The 22,618-nt window shown below is 50.9% G+C and overlaps 7 protein-coding genes across 7 annotated transcripts; 4 read left to right on the plus strand and 3 right to left on the minus strand.

Moving 5' to 3' along the window:
* Positions 1 to 179: 179 nt before the first annotated feature.
* ALT_0688 (PEX11 family protein) lies at positions 180 to 1,079 on the plus strand (the record flags this gene model as incomplete). Its single annotated transcript, XM_033556150.1, has 3 exons — positions 180 to 246; positions 383 to 860; positions 917 to 1,079. The coding sequence occupies 3 exons, from the start codon at positions 180 to 182 to the stop codon at positions 1,077 to 1,079; spliced, it is 708 nt and encodes a 235-aa protein (XP_033412041.1).
* A 1,498-nt stretch (positions 1,080 to 2,577) lies between these two features.
* Positions 2,578 to 4,685, plus strand: ALT_0689 (putative plasma membrane antiporter; the record flags this gene model as incomplete). Its single annotated transcript, XM_033556151.2, has 9 exons — positions 2,578 to 2,632; positions 2,691 to 2,759; positions 2,807 to 2,913; positions 2,971 to 3,144; positions 3,200 to 3,612; positions 3,662 to 3,710; positions 3,759 to 4,125; positions 4,175 to 4,276; positions 4,330 to 4,685. The coding sequence occupies 9 exons, from the start codon at positions 2,578 to 2,580 to the stop codon at positions 4,683 to 4,685; spliced, it is 1,692 nt and encodes a 563-aa protein (XP_033412042.2).
* Positions 4,686 to 8,819: 4,134 nt separating this feature from the next.
* On the plus strand, positions 8,820 to 11,244 carry acuF (phosphoenolpyruvate carboxykinase PCK1; the record flags this gene model as incomplete). The annotated part of the gene is made up of 4 exons (XM_089599020.1): positions 8,820 to 9,001; positions 9,070 to 9,235; positions 9,293 to 9,493; positions 9,898 to 11,244. The coding sequence occupies 4 exons, from the start codon at positions 8,820 to 8,822 to the stop codon at positions 11,242 to 11,244; spliced, it is 1,896 nt and encodes a 631-aa protein (XP_089456684.1).
* A 3,453-nt stretch (positions 11,245 to 14,697) lies between these two features.
* On the plus strand, positions 14,698 to 15,720 carry ALT_0691 (putative mitochondrial dicarboxylate carrier protein; the record flags this gene model as incomplete). Its single annotated transcript, XM_089599021.1, has 1 exon — positions 14,698 to 15,720. One exon carries the CDS (start codon positions 14,698 to 14,700, stop codon positions 15,718 to 15,720), a length of 1,023 nt encoding a protein of 340 aa, XP_089456685.1.
* Positions 15,721 to 16,468: 748 nt separating this feature from the next.
* On the minus strand, positions 16,469 to 18,029 carry ALT_0692 (SUMO ligase MMS21; the record flags this gene model as incomplete). Its single annotated transcript, XM_033556155.2, has 2 exons — positions 16,469 to 17,180; positions 17,245 to 18,029. 2 exons carry the CDS (start codon positions 18,027 to 18,029, stop codon positions 16,469 to 16,471), a joined length of 1,497 nt encoding a protein of 498 aa, XP_033412046.2.
* A 301-nt stretch (positions 18,030 to 18,330) lies between these two features.
* abd1 (mRNA (guanine-N7)-methyltransferase) lies at positions 18,331 to 20,077 on the minus strand (the record flags this gene model as incomplete). Its single annotated transcript, XM_033556156.2, has 3 exons — positions 18,331 to 18,365; positions 18,421 to 18,587; positions 18,636 to 20,077. 3 exons carry the CDS (start codon positions 20,075 to 20,077, stop codon positions 18,331 to 18,333), a joined length of 1,644 nt encoding a protein of 547 aa, XP_033412047.2.
* Positions 20,078 to 21,076: 999 nt separating this feature from the next.
* Positions 21,077 to 22,608, minus strand: ALT_0694 (uncharacterized protein; the record flags this gene model as incomplete). Its single annotated transcript, XM_033556157.2, has 3 exons — positions 21,077 to 21,906; positions 21,962 to 22,045; positions 22,098 to 22,608. 3 exons carry the CDS (start codon positions 22,606 to 22,608, stop codon positions 21,077 to 21,079), a joined length of 1,425 nt encoding a protein of 474 aa, XP_033412048.2.
* Positions 22,609 to 22,618: the final 10 nt, after the last annotated feature.

Genomic DNA, 22,618 nt, shown 5'->3' on the forward strand with positions numbered 1-22,618 from the left:
TCCTTTGTTTGTGGGGTTTTCGTCTTCGTCTTTGCTATTTCTCTTCATCAATCTCGCTTTTGATCCTACCAGCTGGCCTGTCATCTTCTTAGTGGCACCTTACTCTCCCAGAGACCGATAGTCGGAGTATTCGCCCTGGAGTAGAACGTCGAGAACGCTCAAGTCTTCATATTTCCAAAATGGTTGCAGACGCTCTGGTTTATCATCCTGCTTTGGCGCACTACTTGCGCTTTGTCGCGACAACTGGTAAGTCATTATCCTGCACCCTGATCAGGAGAGGGCAGCGGGCGTAAACGCGGAACAATAGTCGACATGCCGTTGTCTCCTCTAGCGACCATGTTTGAACACCCTCAAGGAAGAGACGGTCACTAATGATCTACAGTCGGTCGGGACAAGATCCTGCGTACTCTGCAATACTTCTCCCGCTTCTACGCCTGGTACCTTTACCGCACTAATCGCCCCCAGTCCGCCATCGATCCCTACAACGCCATCAAGAAGCAGTTCGGCACAACACGAAAGATCCTCAGAATTGGAAAATTCGTGGAGCACCTCAAGGCTGCCGCGCTTGCCGCTGACAACAAGAGTCCCATCGATCCTGTGCTTCGGTATCTCGCCATCGGCCGCCAGCTCGGTTATGCCGGTTACCTGACTCTCGATACCATCACTGTTGTCGACGTGATCGGTGTTAAGAAGCTTGCTGCGGCCAAGCGGTTGCAAGAGTCTGCCTACCGCTCCTGGATGGCGGGATTGGCCTGCAGCGCCGTCGCTGGAATTTACACTTTGTGGAGGCTGCAAGAGAAGGAGAAGACACTCGACCGTAAGGAGGGAGAGGGTGTCGTAGAAGCCAAGAAGCTCGAAAAGTATGTGATCTGACCTCAATATTGTTTAATACTCATGGTGTACTGACGGCTATCAGGGAACGTGCCGCCGCCCGTATCCAGCTGATCTCCGACCTGTGCGACTTGACCGTCCCCATCTCTGCGCTCGGCCTCGCCTCCCTCGATGACGGTATTGTGGGTATTGCCGGTACTATCAGCAGTTTGATCGGAGTGTGGGCGCAGTGGCGTAAGACCGCATAGATGAATGCGATCGATTGCCGTTCCCATTGAGCGGATGAAGTCATCTCCTGAGTGAGGTACGGAGTAGTCTTGACTTGTTCAGCCAAGATTGCGCGAGTCATACACGTATGGATTTAAGTCCATCGTGTCCGAGCAGTGTGATGAGTGTTTGAGGGCGAGGAAATTCCTCACCTGAGACTATTTTTTATTCACAATTTTGGGCTTCTTGAGCTCAGTTTGACGCTTGAAGCCACGTCCCGCGACTCTCTGTCTTTCACGAACGTATGTAACTTTTTATCGAATACACCTTTTTCTTTCGTGCTACATAGTTATCAATGATATGCCTTAAGTCTGATACCTTGTCTCCTGGTGATCGTTGCCTCAGCCTTGAATGATATATTTCGCTGTTGCAGGGATCTATCAGGTCTACTCCATAGACAGATGCAGCTTTTCTTATGTTTTGCCCGCATCATCTGAACCGGGATTTTCACATGCGGATACTTGCGTTAAGGCCTGAGGTGTCGACGGGTACTGGCGGCGGATGCCAACATTGTTTGTGTGTATTGGAGTTACTCTTTTGTCACTACTTTATTCTCACCTGTGTCACTGTCAATTGGATGCGATCATATTGATTTGAGCACTGACACAATAATTATTTGAAGTTGTAATACCACATGTGATTCTAGGTTCTTTTTCCTCATCGGGGTTCTAAGAGTGGGACGCGAAAAGGATCACTCAGGGACAGACAGGTCACATTGGCTGATTGCTATTGCAGGCTATCGATAATCCAGCAGCTCCATCATATAGTTTCATTTTTCGGTGACTAGTGACTAGCCAATTGAAGGTGAGGCGTCATGTCTTTGCTGATAATGGTTAGAGCGACGCTGATAGACTCAAGCTCGTGTTTCACTCTCGGCATGCCGCAACTAGTATGTCGAGTATGTCGGATTACCACAGGACGGGCCATAGACGACGATGAAGCATACCAGCTCAAGAGCTTCTCGACCTCTGGGGATTTATCGGCCATTCTCCGCGACATCTCGCCTTCGTCCTTACTGGAATAATGAGGACCGATCCTGCAGGATCCGTCATCGACCCCCGTAGCCCGTCGATCAGTCTCATTTGGTGCAGCCAAGCTTTATGTGGCCAAATAGTTCGTCCTGCAAGGGCCAATATATGACCCACTCAAGCATGCAATTACCCAGCGGGCCTTGTTTGAAGGCAGGCAACAATACAAAGGGATGCATAACAATGACGGGCTCAATCTGGAATCCTTATCGATGCCTATCCCTTGCCACCTGTTCCGGAGGCTTCCATCCTGCCAAAACTTCTACATCTGTCCTGAAAGCCATTCTAGCGAGTCTTGACAGTTTTGAGGACTTACTAGGTCAATGAAGCTATCAGCAGACTGGGCTTCTCTGCGCAAGCCTTGCGAGACTTGTCTAGAGAGTTGAGGGCATTCTGTCTCTCTACGGTCAACCCACCCGATCTGTCGTTGTGCGGTCAATCTCGAGGAAGGATGTTACACCCTATTCTCGATATTGATAACTTCAACGTTGTATTGGCGGTAATAAGTATGGACTTTTCAAGGCAATTGATGGACGATTGTCGCTGACTCACTATCAATCAAAGGCACATACATCCTCCTGTTCGGATTCATATCGCTGAAAATCAAACAAAGATGGTACCTGGGTGAAGCTTGTATGTTTGCTTTTCCCGTGGGTTCTATTATTGCTGATTATGATTAGTGCCTGCTTTCCTAACTGGCATCGCTTTTGGACCGGCTGCGGCGAGGTTTCTCAAAGTTTCTCAATGGGCCGGTGACGATGGCGATGGAGACCACGATATCACTTACGTACGCTCTACCTGATTCGGTGGTTCTATCTGGGTGACTGTATGCTGACTTGCCTAGGATTTGGCTCGCCTGGTCATCGGCATCCAATTAGTCAAAGTTGGATATCAATTGCCGAGGAAATATCTGAAGGAACGGTTCAAGGAGATGACCATCTGCTTGCTTCCACTCACTGCCATCGGTTGGCTTGCGACGTCTGGATGCATCATGCTCATGATTCCACGTATTTCCTTTGTGCGTCGGCCTCTGTCATCCGTCGTTGCAATCTATCACTGATGTTCGCGAACAGCTATCTGCTCTTATAATCGGCTCCTGTGTAGCATGCACAGACCCGATCCTATCTCAAGCCATTGCCAAGGGCCCTTTTGCTGACAACTATGTTCGTCGCCCTCTCCGTGAATTCATCTCGTCCGAGGCTGGCGGTAACGACGGCTTTGGCTTCCCCTTCCTACTACTGGCTGTGGCCCTTTTGCGATACGCCGAGGCACCTGACAACACAGCCAGTCTGGGAGAGTTTGATTTGGCAAGGGGGATCCCGGATTCGCTGGGCACGGCTGATATCGGACGTTTCGGCGGTGGAGTTACCCGCGCTTTAAGGCACTGGGCTATCGAAGGCGTGCTCTATATGATGGTATTGGGCTCAGGATATGGTGCGCTCATAGGCTTCATAAGCCGCAAGCTTCTCAACATCGCTTCTAAGAGGTACGAGACGGATGACGTGCTTTCGAGACCTCCGCTTATCTCTGAACAGGAGATGGATCGATAACGAATGTTTCGCCCTCATGCCTGTGGCTATCGGGGTAAGGTTATTCTAGTTGGTAATAGAACCTACTGACAATCTCATTTAGTTATTCATTGTCAGCACGTGCGGCTGCTTCGGCTCCGATGAGACGTTGGCTTGTTTCGTGGCCGGGAACGCACTGAACTGGGACGGTCTGTACCACACCGAGTCGCAGGCGCGGCATGACGCCTTCAACTCGACGCTGGAGACGTTGCTGAATTTCGGGATCTTCATGTACCTCGGCGCGGTGATGCCATGGGATCAATTTCATATGCCGGACACGACGGGCATCACCGTATGGCGGCTGATCGTATTGGGATTTTTGATCTTGCTTTTTCGTCGTATGCCGGCCATCCTACTCGGGTACCGGTTTATGCCGGAGGTGTGCAGTAACTGGAAGGAAGCCTTGTTCATGGGATACTTCGGGCCGATTGGTGAGTCTTGACGCCGGAGCATAAGGCCTGAACTAACGGACGTGAGCAGGTGTAGGGGCGATTGCATATGCAGAATACACTCGTCGATTATTCCCAGCCCCGGGGAGGAGTGATCGAGAAATCAACGATTTGACTGCTGCCATCTCTCCAGGTATGGTGTCCGTCTTCCACCGAGAGAAAGTGGATGTTCTGACGTTCCCTTAGTTGTGTACTGGCTGGTTCTGTTTTCTATCATCGTCCATGGCCTGTCCGTCCCCGCGCTCAACGCTCTATACAAGATATTCAAGGTCCCCTGTATCTGCGATCACCCGGTGGAAGTCGTCCTTCTCTCGGAGAACGAGCCCCTCCCGAACAACAGTACAGTCGAACCAGGGCGCCACTCTATAATCCTGAAAAACCGCTTTTCCCGCGCACCAGACGAGGAAGCGCAAACGCGACGATTCTCCCGCGATGATACAGAGGCAATACTGAGACAGAGTGAAGAAAGTGCGGATCGACCCTGCACGCAAGAGTCGATGCAAAAAGTCGACCGAGCAGTTGATACGAGGGATATGGTTTGATTATCACGTTGTTCTTACGATAGACGGTTTATTTAGAGTCGCTACTCATAATGAGAAACAGAAAACTTCATTCCTATCATTCATCATAACATCATGCACGGTGCCGCCTATCCCATCTGAAAACAAACTCCACAGTCCACCACCCTAGCGAGTTCGCTCCGGAATTCAAACAGGGCAAGTCTATCGCCGTCAGCCATACACCATACATCTGGCCATGCAGGTTGCAGGATATACCTTTCCACAAGAAGAGCAAGTCTTATTCTCACCCGAGATGGAAGCACCGCAGGAGGGACAAGCGTTGTGACCGGCCATTTTGAGTTGCGGGGATCTAGATCTGAAGATCAAAAGCACGGGTGAGGTTAGCTTGTTCGGACTCTCAATACAGCAATGCAGACATACCTTGTTGATGAATGCTTGAATAATTTGAGTACCTTTGTGGGTGAAGATGAGTCTGGAAAGGTAAGTAGTGAAGAATCAGAGAAGGTAAGGTAAGATGCGTTTGTTTTGCTTGTACCCCGCCGGCTGTGAGTGAGTGCCCCGCCTTGGGTGCTTGTGGTGATTGGTCTGTAGGAGTCGTCCAGTGGGCAGCTGATTGTTTCTGACTATCTCACAGGTGTAGAGAAGATGTAAGGGAGGAATGCATGTGACTATGGTGATTAGGAGTAGATGAGGGTGGTCTTATGTGCAGATAGTGAGCTTCGGTGATTTACACTGTAGTTGTGTATGGTTAGGATGGGTTGAATCCTCTAAATATATATCCATAAGGCAGTGAGGAGTTGTATAGATAGCAAGTGGTATGTGAACAGACACACTGTAGGAACTTGATATACCTTGATCGAGTCAGCGTCTTTTTGACATGCAACGATGAATCACTGCTATGCCAATGCAAGTCAATCTCCAGCTAACTCCGCAAATTGCCTGTTTAGGAAATCTGTTTGGTATCACTCCCCTCATGTGCAAAAGCATACCACTTTGCGAGAAGGAGTGCGTCGTATCCCCAACAGCTTAGATGTAGTTAGGCAATTCCGGGGAAGACTATATTAGACGGCATCGACATTGACCAACACAATGCATCCCGTCCTACGACCCGACCTCATATTCGGGCAGTCACAGCCCTCGGATCAGACAGGTGCTAATCGATGAACTAAGAAAGAACAGCTCGGTCACCCGAAGCAAAGCCAACGTGTCAAACAGACTCCATTCAGTGGATACTTCAACCCGGTTGGAATTCGGGATCGGGAGGATGCCATTGCTACTATTGGATCATGCTATGGGGATATGGGTGGGTTTCTTATACTCTGCAGAGTTGCTGGAGCTTGGCGTTCTGGAGAGCTGCGGTTTACCCTCTTGACGAGATTGGGTTTCCTTGAAGGAAGAATATCATTGTTGAAAACATCATTAGAACTCGATTGTAGGAGTTGAGTTGTTCGGGGATGAGCTAGGAGCAAGGGAGCTGAATAATGCTGTTCAGAACTGGTCTGGTGACTCCGAACAAGAACTGCAGTCACGAGCGCAAGCCATCTTCTGCAAAAAAGCCTACCATGAGGATAGAAAGAGAATATCCGAGCACCAAATACTCGGAATGGCCGAGTTGAATCTATTCCTTCGAACCCGTGATAGAAAAAAGCATACTCCGTCTTCATAGTCGATAGATAGTCGAGGCTATTCTTAGATCCCGAAATATCGGATTGCGTCGGAGCTTGGAAGTCTCAGCTCCATTGTAAGCCTGTGAAAATTCCTGACGAGTTACCAAACCCCCGATAAATCAGAGAAAAAGCCAATTGCGCACTATTTTGTGCGACATGAGGCATTTTTTCGATGGGAACATTCAGAATTCGATTCTTGTTATCAAATAGCTTCCTAAATCTTCCGCATTGGGAACAGACTGTCTCCACTTGGCATGCCTACCCAACTGCACAGCCCGCTTGTTCGAAATTGATAGATACCTCGATTGTTTGAAGTTAGGGGCTTTGAGCGCTTCTAGACTCTTGCTTTGCTTCTTTTGATCTCGAGTATTCCTATATTCTCCGATGAGTACAGACCCTATCCATCTAGACACTGTATCGACGGTCTAGCGCTCAATTTCCCGCAATCAAACAGAACTACTCCTAAACAATCTGAGGTCGGCAATTTTGTCATGGTCGTAGCACAGCCTCAAATTCAGGGGCAGATATCCCTTTCAGTCATGGCGCAAATAGCTATCTTACCCTTTTCGAGTAGATCACCAGATAACAGCCCCAAGAGTCTAAGAGGTCCGGGGAAGGCCCGCGTGGCCCAGGCGTCCTGCGGATGCGGGGTACAGCAGAATTTCCTGCCTTAGGCTCCCGAGCTCACGCGCCAGAACAGCTGTACCAATGCAGCAAGCATTGTCATTGGCGCTTACCTAGCTTTCGTATCAATGACTCGGTCTCCGTGGGTTTTCACTATGCAGCTCTTGGCTGTGACCCACTGAGTGAGAGCTGAGTCCTACTGTAACTAGAAGTGCATTTACTTTAGGGGTTGATAGCGAATTGTAGCCGTTGTAGGTCATAGTCATTCTCAGCTTCGTAATCTAACCCAAAGGGGAGGAAACATCATGGGGTCTTCGGAAGGCTTGGTCGATCCTAGCAGAAAGCATCTGTTTCTCACGTGGTGCTATGGATTTTCTGCTCCACACTCATCTGGATTCTGTCTCTATGATAATAATGTTCCCTCCTGTACTTTCGGTTTCTAGTATTTCGCCGTAACATCGAGAGGTCGAGACTGAAGCAAGCAGAATGATCGGAGTAGTCAGTAAAAAGCTAGTCTTTGGATACGTCAGTACAAGGATGTTTGTTGGCAACCCTTGTATATGCAATTACGCCGTACTTGCAGTTGCATGCCCAAGAAACCAACGATAATCAAGTCGATTCCCTTGTGAAATTTAGTTCCTTTGAGGCGAAAAATCAAAAATGAGCAAGCGGCAATATCTTCTGCCCATGACGTTGGGATGTCAAATCAAAGCTTGTGATTGGCCTCTGCAACCGGTTTCCCTCGGCTCGAGATGACTAAGGGTTTCGCCTCCTTCCAGGATTGGCATCGTGACCCCAAACTCTCAGTTGGTGATTTCGTCATGATTTTCATTCTGGCCGTCGGGTCGGCTGGTCTGAGACAATTACTGCGGTTTCCTGGACGAAATTATTATGAAAGACCGGCAGAAGAATTAGTCGTGTCTGACAGTACGAGGACAAGAAAAATTTCTATGTTGGTTTCGGAATGGCTTTGTCGCTTTCGTCGTTCTGGACCACTTAAATTTCTATAACAACAATCAATGTTAATGCAATCAACCCAACTATCCTATCCAAGACTAGAGGTATTTTGTCAAGATACGGTACTAGCCGATAAATCTGCACTCCCCGCAATCTGGGCCATAACGAGCTCCTGATCTTTTGCCTCTTGAACCCAGTAGGCCTGGCTGTCCCGCTATTGAGATCATCCAAAACGTCATAACTCCATTTGACCGTCAATGGACTCAAGTTCAGTACTGCGTAGAGACAGAAAATAGCAGAGAGAATATACTTTGCCAACAAGCTGGGTGGAATGGTATCATAATAGCTGTAAGACTGGTTCTGTATGTGCAGACTCCAAATAAATTTGCTGCGTTCGGCTGCTGGAATGTAGTCAAGAGCTGCACTCTGCGGTCATTATTGGGAGCCCAAGAAAACACTCGCAATACAGTACTGACTAAACTACCGGTAGACTACTACGGAGTACCTGCATTACTCTCGCCTCGTCACTCTTTGCCCTTCTTACAACCCCTCGCTGAATCTCAGCCCGACGCATCTATCCGTGCGTTTTGTCCATTATCCACGAGTCATCGAGAATAATTTATCCCTTTCCCGATCAGTCCTCCTTGCAGCGCTAAGTAAGTCGTCTTTGATTTTCTTTTACTCTTGTTGGTTGGTGGTCCCAGCCAGTTGTTCCGTAACCATTTCGTGCCCACATCTGGGGTTCGGGTCAACTCGGGCAGTCTATGAGAGGCATTTTTGTTCACTCCACGGCTAACCATCATCGCTGCAGACTCGTTCCTCAACCCCGACATCACCCGCGGAACTGTGGAGAAGAATATCGGATAGTATCCTTGAAACTGGCCTTGAGACCTGTATCATCGCGAACATGGCTCCTGCTGAGAACATTCATATACCCCGTCCTTCCCGCCCCGAACCAGGTCCTCTCTACTCTGATTTCTTCGAACAACAAGTCGCAAAGCAGCGCAATAATAATTATCATTCGACTTCTCTAAGAAACATGGTTGCCACATCAGTTAATCGCACTGCTCTGCACCCCGGTGGTGTTCAGTATGTCTTCCCTTATCTGCCTTGCTGCCTTGTGAATCCCCTCAAGTGCCCTTGTCACTCTCCATCAGTGTTCATGTTCTCTTCTTGTCTACCCTCATCGAGCCGCACTTCAACACAAGCAAAGTGACCTCCCTTCCGCTAACATATACTTCTACCAGACCGGGCAAGAGCCACACTGAACTCGAGGAGGAGCTCCACGAGCACGCCCACATTGACTACGAGCGTGTCGCAATCGTAAGACTCCCCTCAGGCCTAGTTGCATCCCACTTTGCGATGTACTAATCGTCCTAGATTGCCAATCCATCCGTCGCTGCCCTCTACGAAGATGCCCTCGTCTACGAAACAGGTACTGCCATCACATCGAGTGGTGCCTTGACTGCATACTCTGGTGCCAAGACCGGCCGTTCTCCTTCAGATAAGCGTATCGTCAAGGAGGAGTCGTCAGAAAAGGACGTTTGGTGGGGACCTGTTAACAAGCCTATGACACCTGATGTAAGTGATATCTTTCTTTTCAAATCGCGCATAGTCTACTATATCGCGCATTCTTCTCGTTGTGGCCCCTTGCAGTGGATCTCTTGCAGCACTCCCGGGGTCCCCTGCACATGCATACCAAAGGGGTCAAGCTTTTTTGGCAGCACAGGTGTGACATCAGCTCATTTTCTGGGAAATGCCTCAAATGCCTCGTATTCCTTTTGAGGATGTATATGAGGCATTTATTTCACATGCATTTGTGAAACAGAAAACTGCAGCTTTGCCTGAATTTGTGTGGTCCCGTGCTCCTGGTCAATTCTTCAGCTTTCTCCGCATTCCCCCGCCCTCGGCTCAACTTTCGATCACGTGCATTACATCACCACATTTCGTATCGATAGGGCTGATGACTAACCAACTATTGTTAGGTCTGGCGTATCAACCGTGAACGTGCTGTTGACTACCTCAACACTCGTAACCGCATCTATGTTATCGATGGTTATGCCGGCTGGGATGAGAGATATCGCATCAGCGTCCGTGTCGTCTGCGCACGCGCCTACCATGCTCTCTTCATGCGCAACATGCTGATCCGCCCCTCCCGCGAGGAGTTGGAGCACTTCCACCCTGACTACGTTATCTACAACGCCGGTTCTTTCCCTGCCAACCGTTTCACAGAGGGTATGACCTCAGCTACGTCGGTAGCTATCAACTTCGCCGAGAAGGAGATGGTTATCCTGGGTACCGAGTACGCTGGTGAGATGAAGAAGGGTGTTTTCACAATTCTCTTTTACGAAATGCCCGTGAAGCACAATGTCCTGACCCTGCACTCCTCGGCTAACGAGGGTGAGAACGGCGATGTGACCGTTTTCTTCGGTCTGTCCGGCACTGGCAAGACCACTCTGTCTGCTGACCCCAAGCGTGCACTGATTGGTGATGATGAGCACTGCTGGACTGACCGCGGTGTCTTCAACATCGAGGGTGGTTGCTACGCCAAGTGCATTGGCCTCTCCGCCGAGAAGGAGCCCGATATTTTCAACGCCATCCGCTTCGGATCCGTGCTCGAGAACGTCGTCTTTGACCCTGTTACCCGTGTTGTCAACTACGATGATTCCACCCTCACTGAGAACACCCGCTGCGCCTACCCCATCGAGTACATCGCGAACGCCAAGATCCCCTGCATTGCGGACAAGCACCCCTCCAACATCATCCTCCTCACCTGCGATGCCCGCGGTGTCCTGCCTCCCATTTCCAAGCTCACCACCGAGCAGACCATGTTCCACTTCATCTCGGGTTACACCTCCAAGATGGCCGGTACTGAAGACGGTGTCACCGAGCCCCAGGCCACCTTCTCGTCTTGCTTCGCCCAGCCCTTCCTCGCTCTGCACCCCATGCGCTACGCCCGCATGCTCGCTGACAAGATCTCCGAGCACAAGACCAACGCCTGGCTGCTGAACACCGGTTGGGTTGGTGCTGGCGCCACTACTGGTGGAAAGCGTTGCCCTCTCAAGTACACCCGAGCCATCCTGGACGCCATCCACAGCGGTGAGCTCGCCAACGTGGAGTACGAGACCTACGATGTGTTCAACCTCCACGTGCCCAAGACCTGCCCTGGTGTGCCCTCTGAGCTGCTGAACCCCAAGAACAGCTGGACCGCCTCGACAAGCTTCACCGACGAGGTCAACAAGCTGGCCAAGCTGTTCAATGAGAACTTCTCCAAGTACGCAGATGAAGCCACCAAGGAGGTTATTGCGGCTGGCCCCGTTCCCTCCCAGTAGATTGTTTGACATCATTTCCTTTGTTTTGCTTTGTCAATACATTGCATGGCGTGCTGCGTTTCTTTTTTCTGGGACATGGATTGGCTCTGATCATGTGTGTGCTTGCAAGACGCAAGCCGGGTACTCAAACCTTTTTTGCTATTTCCTTTTCGCCCTGATTGCTATCATTGGCTTCCTCCTTGGGGAGATTATACCTTTATCGTACTATCTAGAATGCAAAAGTTGAGTTCAACGAGTTGACATTGTAACCGGTGCAGCGTAGCTGAAGCCGAAAAAGAGGTCCAGGTAGCGACAAGTTCTCTAATAAATAATGCGCAGGAGCACTGTAGTCCGGCTCCCAGCAAAACACTGACGCTTCGGGGTATTGGCGATTTTTCCCGCTGATATTACGGTCTAGTCTACCTTACGGAGTGGTGTACCAATTGAGCATCCCATGCATACTGGGGGAGTATCTAGCAATCTAGAACGTAGGGACAGGCTGTCCAGTCCTCCTTACCTAAAGCAAAGAAACCACAGAGACCAGCCATGAGCGTAGCCTACCCTGACTTTGAGCAACTCCTTGCCACCTATACGTAACGATGCTACCTACCCAGAACGTACCCAAGTTAGCGAGTCCTTGCGTCTCACCATAAATCCGCATAGATGACAACTCCTACAGCAATGATCGGCCATTCGTTGATTCGTCTCCCTGCGTCTGGACTATCTTAGACTAGTCGTGGAGATAATATCTACCTAGCTGCCTGCTATTCCGTCAATCGGGACAGTAAGTTGTAAGTTGGTTAGCTACCGGATTCAGTTCCGTTTGTTTTCCCGTGTTCCTTTCCCGGGTCGTTCGCGTCCCGGCTAACCCCTGATAATTGCACTTACGAGATAGTTGGGCTTGGTGTGTTGCTCTCTACGGTGGAATTTGACGGTTGGCTGTTGGTGGCAGGCAGTGGCAATTGGCGGGTGTGTTTCCACTGGGTGGGATAGACGACGGCCTCACTGCGTTGGGAAAAAGGGGGCTTTTTGGTAGGTGATGATTCTGGGTGATATGCTAGTGGCCAGGATATGTTGATGCGATGCCATCGAGGCCACTGTACAACGAATAGGAGCGTATACTCGTATAGATATTGGGCAGGGAGCTGTGCGCTCGACACTACATACTCGGAGAAAGACATTGACTCCGGATCAAGTGGTTTCGTATTACCTTATGGTTTGACCAGCAGGTTCAGTGTCTGCATCTCGTAGCATTCATTTGGCCAACTGACTGTCGATGTGCCTGAACCGCAGATGGTTCTATCTCAGATTGAAAGTGCCGGAATTCGGAGGAATCATCGGAGCACAGCACTCCTGACGTTTCGTATGGATGGAATAACAATATGCCTTTAGATGAAGATATGATGAATGGCGTCATCTGGATAGCTAGATTAGTTGTGTTGTATGGATTTGCTCGGTTGCTTTGTTGATATCAAACTGTAGTAATTCCCAACCCGTAACTGGGTCCCGGAATTTCATCCGGAGCTGACGGAAAAATATACTCCAGATCCTCAACTGGCAGTACACTTGAGTCCTTTTCCTGAAGATGGACTGCTGAAATAAACCACTAGACCACATCCTCCTTAGCTGAAGCCAGCCAGCGGAATAGCCGATCTGGACCGCATCAACGGAGCCTGGCTATCGGAAACGGATAACACATAGTATGAGTTCCCCGTGGGCCGTGTGGATCGGACCCGTCCGTCAAGCTCCTTGACCTGACAAGATTAAGCGCCAGGCAAGAATATTCATCCTTGCAGTGAGATAGCCGGAGCGTTGACCCTGTTATCCTCGGGATATCGGACAGAGGGAGACGTATACCGTTTGGTCCGTCTGGGGTTTACTGTCGATATTGCGCAAACCCTCTGATCACTCGCTTATGTCGTCGTTCCATCAACCATTATCGCAACTGTGGTAGCTATTCTGCCCCTGTTGTCGAGGACTGTCCTGAGCTCGATCGTCCGTAGTTCAATTCAGCATCCGGCTATCGGGATGCGTCGGGAAACAACACGGGTTCCCGGGTGGTTCTCGTGGAACCAAAAGCGGAATAGTGTACATCCCTCAGGCAGGTTTGTGGGTCGCACTGGTCTGACCGTCATACTGTAAAATTACCGGCGCCCCGCTCGGGTCCATGACGTGGAGCGTAGGCGTCGGCTGCATACTGAGTTTCAGTAGACTCTGTAGACTGCAACGTGGATGGATTGGGAAGTTCTATGTCTGATTTGAATGAGATCAGTCTCTCCTTGGTTTGATATAGCTATGATCAAAAATCTTGTAGAACGCGATGAGGATGCGATGATAAGTGTGATCGCAGAACTACAAGCCATACCTTACCCCGCATTTTACAAGTTCGCTGCGGCGTCATGCTGCAGCTTAGTTACAGCTTACAAGATGCCCATGACAATAATAGACAAAGGGTACCAACTAGATACTTGGCTAGAGTGGCCATAGACTACCCGAGGCCTTAGTGGTGTGACATGAGCTGGATTCATCAAATCAGGAACGTGCTGATAGTACACTCTCCATGGCAATACAGGAGAGCATCCTTGGTATCCACGATTAAGCCAGATGATGTGGAGATGCCTTCCTAGCGACGATCGCAGCAATTGCTCCAGAATTCATATAGAGATAGTATCATTGCCACAGCCATATATATGCCAATACCTCGAACCCGTGTCTATCTTCCGTGCCTTTTCGAAGCTCTCAGACCTCCCCTTCTGACGTTCTGTCTCTGCGGATGTACATCGGTTGTTCGGAACCTTTTTTCGGTTCTATGACTTGACAGATATAATACTTGCTCTTGCTCTCTAATCTATTACTACTTGAATAGATTCAGTATCCTCTTGGTCTCCTCTATCATCAGGAACAAGGCAACCTCGCAGTTAATCGGGTAACCTCGCTATCATCTGACTCGTGACTCCCGGGAAGCTTCTTTGAGCTCTCCTCCTTTCCCCTCAGTCACCCCAAAACTCTCCACTTGGTCTTGCCCAACAAGCTGCTTTGACAGTTCGTCCATCATTGCTTTCCCCTCTTTGCTCTCCCTGTTTATTCTCGTCGAACCTCCGATCTCCAACTCGGTTTGCTGGTTCGTTTCTTCTATATACAACAACTTAGTAGCTTCTGCTCGTGGTGAGTGTATCATCTACTCTTTCCTTCGGTGGAGTATACGTCATCTGTCAGACAGTCCCCTCTCCTCGCAGACGCTGTCACCCTGTAGATCAACTGTGTCTGTGTTATCCTGCTGGGGCTGAGTTCATCGTCTAACATCAACTTTGCATAGAATATATACTTGTTCGCTAGATTCCTGGTCAGTGCACTACTTTCTAGCATTCCGTTCTGTGTCTTGCTGTCTTGTCAAGAATATCGCGTCGCCTGACAGACCAACGGACTGACTGCTTTCTACCACAGCTTTGGTGTGAATCTCGCTTTACCATCAACATGGCCACCAGTACTGTCAAGGAGCCCGCTCCGCAACCAGCCGTGGATTTCTTGCACCGACCGTACACACGCGCCGCGCTGCCCTTCGTCAATGGTGGTCTCGCGGGCATGACTGCGACGGTCGTCATTCAGCCCATTGACATGGTCAAGGTCCGCTTGCAACTGGCTGGTGAGGGTGTTCGTACTGGTCCTCGTCCCTCTGCATTTGGCGTGGCGCGCGACATTATTGCCTCCGGAAAAGTTCTCGACCTTTACACTGGTCTGTCGGCTGGTTTGCTGCGACAGGCGGTCTACACCACTGCCCGTCTGGGTTTCTTTGACACCTTCAGCAAGACCCTTAACAAACGTGCTGAAGCTGCCGGTACGAAGGTTGGATTCACCGAGCGCGCAGGAGCCGGCTTGGCTGCTGGTGGTATTGCCGCCATGATTGGCAACCCTGCAGATCTGGCCCTCGTCCGGATGCAATCCGATGGTCTGAAACCACCTGAGGCCCGTGCCAACTACCGTTCCGTCGTTGACGCTTTGTTCCGTATCTCGAAGCACGAGGGTGTCACCGCTCTGTGGGCAGGTGCTTTCCCGACCGTGGTACGTGCCATGGCCCTCAACCTGGGTCAATTGGCCTTCTTCGCCGAATCGAAGGCGCAGTTGAAAGCGCATACGCAGCTCTCCACCCAGACCCAAACCTTCGCCGCTTCGGCCATCGCCGGTTTCTTTGCCAGTTTCCTTTCGTTACCCTTCGACTTCGTCAAGACTCGACTGCAGAAGCAACAAAAGGACCCCAAGACTGGCCAGCTTCCGTACAAGGGTCTGTTCGACTGCGCTCGTAAGGTTGCCCGTGAGGAGGGTTGGTTGAGGTTCTACCGCGGATTTGGCACTTACTATGTGCGGATCGCGCCCCATGCGTTAGTTTTCCCCACTCTCCGCCTCGCTAATATCAGCCGTCATTTCTCGCTAACCCCACTGATCGACTTTAGCATGGTAACGCTTATCGTGGCCGATTATCTCAACCTCATCACCAAGTAAAGCAATCGGCTCCTGTTCGACAGCTCAGTGGTTATGCTACTGAGGTTATAAGAGTCGATGTCTTCGCCCAAGTCGCGGGATCTGATATTTAAGATCCGACTCAATCGGTGAAATTGTTGTGAAAACGCGGCTTCCAGGCAGACGGTATATCGTCATCTGACCTGTTTCTTATCCTATCTTTATGCGATTATTCGTCAGAGATGCTTGACCGGAAAATACGCCAAGGGTGGTGTTCGCACTGTCAGGCACAGACGACATTATTTCTTGATGTAATTGGGAGAGCATGGTCGACAAAAGTGAGTTGTCTTTGACAACAGAGGCACAACTTTGTCATAGTGGTGTTTTACTTAATCGTCGTTGTATACCTTGCGGGACTATACGTGACGATCAACTCGTCTTATGTTTGTTTCAAGCTCCCGCGCCTCCTGTCTAATCATTTGCATGACAGGCTTTTCGGCTATCTTATGAGATGCAATGGGGAGAGTTGCAATTTGGGCACGCTCTCGTCTTTCTTGCTTTGTTCTGCATGTACCTTATTTATATACCCCATGGCACGTCGCAGGACTGTTGCCTCGGCGCATTGTGGTTGCAAGGTGTCCTCGTTTTCATGCGTTATGGCTTTCGAGTCTCAATATCATTCAAAAAAAAAAAAAAAAAAAAAAAAAATTACGCGCACTACCGTAGCACCGGCGAAGAGATATAGGTAGATCAGACTGATGACTACTCTACGTTAGAGCAAGCCAAGGAGCTACTCGTCATCATCCGTATCATCTGACAGCGCACTTTGGGCCTGTGACAATCTTTCCTGCTTGATCCGAATAGCAGCATCGGTTGCCTCCTGATGCGCGCCGCCCCCCTCTTCCGAGTCATCATCGCTTGCAACAGTGATACCACTCTTGCGTCCTTCCCGAGGTCGCCTCCGGGGGTTCCCATCAGCATCCAGCTCGTCATCCTCCGCTTCCCGCTGGGACGCTGCTTCGGCGCGACGGACTCTGCGTAGCAGAACGGGATCACTGCGCAGATCTTCAGCGGTCAACACCACCGAGCAGACAGGACACTTGACGGATCGTATCCGATTATTTCTTCGGCCGCGCGACGGGGGCCCAGGGACGGTTGTGGAACTACGTGCGATCATATCGGTGATGGCCTCGCGCTCAAAACTGTGCGGACATTTGGTGCTGGTGACGGGGTCCCGGAAGGGGAGGAGGGTGAGGGGGCATTTGAGAGAGATGCGCTCGCGCTCGATGGCGATCTCGTCCGAGTCTGCGGCCGAGGGACTCCGGCGTTGGCGGGTGCGTCGGGCCGATGTCTGGTCGGCTGTGGAGGTTGTAGCCGCGTGGGGATCTTCCATGTGCGCGAACCAAGTGGAGGCGTGTGGGAGGGGTGGGATGTCGTCGCCGGGGTGTTTGGCGTCGTGGATGATGCGGTAGAAGCCGACATAGGCGTTGTTCGTGGAGTATCTATATTTGTTAATTCGGCCCTCTTTCATTCTTCATCCAGCCCTAGGGGCAATGTAGTACGTACCTTTGAGTCAAAGATTGACCTGTCCACCGCGCCGACTCCTCATCCAGCTTCTGATCTAGCCGCCGGCTAAGCGGGATACCAGTCATCTGCGGCTCGGGCGTCGCTTCGTAGTCCTCATCATCGCCCTCTTCGGGGTCCTGATCCTCCTCGTCATCGCCTCGTCTCCGCCTCGTCCGCCGACTGCGTAGTCCCGCAGCCCTAGCTCCAGCACCCGCAACGGTAGCCTCCTCGGCCTCCTTGGCCATATCCGCCAGCACCCCCTTCAACCCCTCAAGCTTCACCTCCGCATCAATCGTCTGCCGCATCCGAGCCTCCAACTCCTCCGTAACACTCTGAACCTGCTCCTCCAACCGCGCAAGCCGGTTTATCTCTTCCCCATCATCATCATCGTCATTTTCGTTGTCATTCTCCCCCTCCTCCTGCTTTGCACTCACCCCCTCCGCACCAGGCGTCTCCCCATTCGCCCTTTTCCGCTTCCGCGCCCTCTCCTTCTGATACCGTACCCGTGCATCCGTAAGCCGCTCGTTGACCTCCCCCGCTGAATCGGTGAGCTTCTCCTCCGCGCGCTGGATGTGGGTTTTCAGTTGTCGCAGGGACGGCGCGTTCAGGAGCGCGATGATCGCATTGTGCCCTGCGGCGTTAAGGGGCGCGATGGGCGGCTCGTATGCTGGGAGGGGAGGTGTTGATGCTCGGGACTGGGCTTGTGAGTGTCGGTTTACGTTTGCGCTTGTGCGGTCATTGCGTGATGCGTGCCGGCGGCGTCTTGTGTCGGGGGTTGCTGACATTTTATCTAGACTTGGGGGTTTCGTTGGTATAGAGACTGGGTTGTTATGACATTTGGTGTATGAGATCGGATAGACTTGAAGCTCCTCAGGTATGGTCGTTGAAGAGTCGTGCAGGCTATCCGAGTATTTCTACTGATAAGATCGATGTCACTACAGGAGACGCGACGCGAAAGGCGCTAGTCCTGTTTAGGATATACATATTTGTGCCTGGAATTCTGGGCAGCAAAAAGGTTATATTCTACAAATTGCGAATGGAATATTTAATAGTCTCCCAAAGTTTTACCAGATATGTATGTGCCGACTAGACCTTGTAGAAACAGAATGCATGATAGAAACCTAGAACAAGTTAGTCATGCCTTGTAGGCAACTCCGTCACAATAGAGTTACTCACTGGCCGCTTCCTTTTCTTCCTCCGTCATGAGTAGTTCGCCAGTGGCTCGATCACGGACACCCATGCGCTCGCTCAAGGGACCCAGCTCCGGATCATCCTTTTCATCACGCCAAATATCCAGAAATGGCTTGCGGTATTGCAACTCGAGGTTGTAATCCTCCGTAAGACTGCAGGAAATTAGTCTCGCACCTCAAAAGTAGTTGTCCAAGACTCACGCTCGAAACGCTTCCCAGGGAACAACGTATTCCGGCACCTCCTCAACGGCCTCTTCCATGAAGTAGCTGTACTTCCATCCGAAAGGAGGACGGAAAATACCATCCTCAGGAGTCTCAACAGGAAAACGGACTCGGTAGATCTGGTTCCCCCATTCTACTTTGCCATCATCCTCTTCCACCTCACCGTCCTCAGGGGCCTCGTCTGTCTTCTCCTTCTTGGCTTGCGCCTGCCGCTCCTTCTTCTTCGCATTGATTTCTGCTACTCGCGCGCTGATCACATCCGAGTTCGGGCAAACGCCGAGGAATCGGCCTCCCTTCTTCAGACATCCTGCAACATTGCGCAGCATCTGCCTCGCTTTTTCTTCACTTTCAAAGGCGTAATGGATAGTGAACATGGATGCTACCACGTCAAAGCCGCCTCCGCCCCACCGTGAGCTCATGGCAGATCCCCCTGGGCCCACGTTGGGATCAATGCCAACCTGCTGAACAATATCGAGATCTCCCAGCCATTCTCCGAAGCAGTCCTTGGGTTGAAATTCGGCATGAAAGATGGGATTACGGCGGCCGCGATTACCACGTCCGGATTTCATCCCATTGTAGCGTTCGCGGGCTTGGACAATTGATACCTCTGCCGGGTCAAGACCGACATACAAATCAACTGGCTGAGGAGCTAGCTGCCACTTCCCGAGGTCTCCACCCTTGCCACAGCCCAAGTCGATCACAAGAAGTCGCTTTTCCTCTACCGGAGGCACGCCGCCGTCTTCAGCCCAGTCCTTGGTGCCGTTGAACCGCGCAAGAAATTCCTCGTCCGGAGAAAACTTCTGGATAAGGGTACTCTTGACCCAATTGTTGAAGCTCCGCAGGCCCTTGATCTTACTTTCCGTCTTCCGCCACTCCCTTCCGCGCTGCGGCACTGCGTTGTAGTGCTGACGAACAACATCTGCCACCCCGCGGCCCTGGGAAGCCCGCATCGCCTCTTCAACCTGCGCACGCTCTCTTTCTTCTTGTCTGCGGCGCAAAGTCTCCCGGTCTACCAGTCCCATCCGAGCTCCACCACCGGGCCGTTTGCGCTGCCGGGGTTGGTCCTCTGGAGTAGGAGACCGTGGAGGCGGAAGTGGTGAGGTGGATCGGTAAGTTGAACTATTGCGATCGGCAGCTGATGCTCTCTCATCTGCATCACGGCGAGAGTACGCCGAAGGAGGTGTCCTACCGCGCTTTCGCAGCTTCTGGTGTCGTTCTTCCATGCGCTTCCGCTTTGACACGGGGCGGTCTGGGGTAGGCTGTGATTTTTCGGATGCATTCTCCTCCGCGGGCACCTTCCTCTTTTTATCACCTTGAGATCCATTCTGATCGGTAGGCGGAGCGACCTCGTCTGGCCGATTCGGCTTGCCTGAAGGATCTGATCTGGGCTTAGGTGTCGCCGAATCGGAACGGTTTTCCATGGCTATAATTGCTTTATTCGGAGAATTTTGTGCTCTAGATGTCAAAGTTTGTGTATGCGAAGCCTCCTGCGCCGCGAGATTTGCAGGCGACTGTAAGTGAGTTGAGACTGAGGAGGGAGTTCGCGTGCTTGATTGTGCTGGCTGTGACGCCGCATATAGTACCTCTGTGGATGCTGTAGTCTTTGAATCGGGATGAGGACGTTGCTGTCATTTCAAGTAAAGTCAGCGACAAAGTGTTAAAGCAGCAGTGAGGTGAACTTGACATCAAAATTGAACGACAATGCCTCACGCAGAATCTGTCCAAGTTGACTACTAAAAAAGCAGGTTGCGGATTCAACGAGTAAATAATTTACAGCAAATATGAACCAGGAAAATACTCACCAGCTCAGTAGTGTTATTATTTTCCCCAGTTGCACTGTGAATCTGCTCCGAAGATGAGAAGCCGGCATGGGGCTGGTCGGAGGCGAGGCGACCCCGGCGAGACCGAGCTTCGTCTCCATCACGCTTCTCCCAACTGTCCCGGGCTGGATCATACATGCTGCCACCGGAGATGCGCCACGCTTATTGATTCTCGTCGAACATGGGATTCTGGAGAGCCCACAACAGTAATTAAGAACATTTTGAAGAGATAAAGGACGAAAAGGAACGCTCTTTCTGCGTGCGATGATGGTCCTGTTCATACTTCTGGTATCCCTGGTTAAGTCTAGCGCCTACCCGTGTTCCCCTTACCGCATCCGGCGCGATCATCTAGGAGCAGCAGACAGCAAATAATACCTATAGCGGATAATTCATATCAAATGGTCTTGAGTTAGATGAGAAGACCTCGATTGAATTGAATATGTACGGTGAAGACAAACTGGGTATATACATGGATAAAATAGAAAGACGAACCAATGGCACCGTGCTCGCATAGCTAATGTTGAGCCGAAAGAAAGACATAGGAAGAAATGCGCAAACGGCAGCAGATCATACCCTCAAGCTGAAGAATGAACCCGACCATCATGGAGCAACCGACTTTTTTCCGTGAGGAGACTTGACATTCAGCACCTGTCGCATCCGCCGAAGTTTCGCCCACCACTCTCGATCACTGGCCTTCTTTTGTTCCTCGTTCACTTCATCCACTACCGGGAAGTCACCAGAGGGTGTCTCCGAGACAGCACGCAGGGTGTCCATGGAAGCCGATGACCTGACCTGCCGGCGGTGTTTGACTTTGAGTGCTTGAACAAGTAGTTCCCATCCACTTCGCAGGTCCGCTTGCTTCTCGGTTGACTTGCCTGTCCCGCTTTGAGCCTTTCCGCTGACCCAAGGACAGTACTCCATATGCTCGTTAGCAACATCCAATGCATCGTAGACTGTGGCGTCCCCGTTATCCTTCGGCTTGTACATCCACAGGCCCAATCGACGAAAACATGCACTGCAGCCTACCAGGCCGGCCGTTTCATTCGAAACTGCATCCCAGCCGAAGAATGCTAGCGTAAAGGCGGTTCTGTTTATAGGCTTCGATTGCTCAACTGTCACTTGAGAGCTCTTTTCGCGAGTTTCTTCGTTTGACTCTTGCTCCTGCGACTGGCCCTGCGACTGGTCTTGCGACTTGGCTTGCGATTGGTCCTGCTGCTGATGTTGAGACTCAGTGGAGCCCAACCCGTCCCCGGTTTCGAAGCTTTCTCGAGGTAACATCTTGAGAACATCATCTAGGTTGAATGACTCAGGTGTTTGAATAATATCCCCAGCCGGTAGCTTATCAGCAAGTTTTGTAATATTTGAATACCGTTTCTGAAGACTAGCGATTGCCGTATCGGTGTTGGTGAGTGGTAGTCGATGGATCGTAGCTTGATTGATCAGTGGAAAGTCATAGAAATCTCAAAGAGCGTGTGCTTGACGAACCATCACAGCCTTTGTTTCTCCAAGGACAATGTTCACCATGCCCTTTGACCAGCAGACTCGCATACTCTTCTACCAGTTTGTCACCTTCGGATGGTCAGTCTGACGGCGATTGTCATAAATGTACCAATGCACTTACGGACTTCCTTCCTCTCTTGGACTTTGTCGAGATCATATCCATCCAACTCGTCAAGTTCGTCGGGTAATTTGACCACCACTGAGCCGCCACAGCCTCCCACACACGACACCCGCGAAACATCTGTACAGATCCACCCTCTTTTAGCCCATTCAACCTCACTTATTGCAGCCGGTTTCGAAGACCATCGATCGACGCGGCGAAAGGTCTCTAATCTCTCCAAAAAGCGTTCGCGGTCCCACGGGACGAAGCTAGGGCGTGTTGTTGACGACACGGAAGAGACTTTGGAGCTAGCTCGCGCTTTTAAAAGCGATCTCCCGACCGCTGCGAAGTCGCTTTCATCTTTATCGGTCAGTCGGACCTTCTTGATGGATAGATCTGCGGGAAGACGCTCGCGAACTGTTGGTGGAGTTGCGGGGGCCTTTTTGGCAGCCGGTTCAGCGGTCGATGGCTTGGTCAGAGATTCCAGCACTCGATGAAACTTTCGCTTTTTGGTCTCAACCGCGTAGGACATTTCCTAAAGT

Source organism: Aspergillus lentulus (genome assembly GCF_001445615.1).
Source record: "Aspergillus lentulus DNA, contig: Alt01, strain: IFM 54703, whole genome shotgun sequence".
NCBI classification, from domain to species: domain Eukaryota; kingdom Fungi; phylum Ascomycota; class Eurotiomycetes; order Eurotiales; family Aspergillaceae; genus Aspergillus; species Aspergillus lentulus.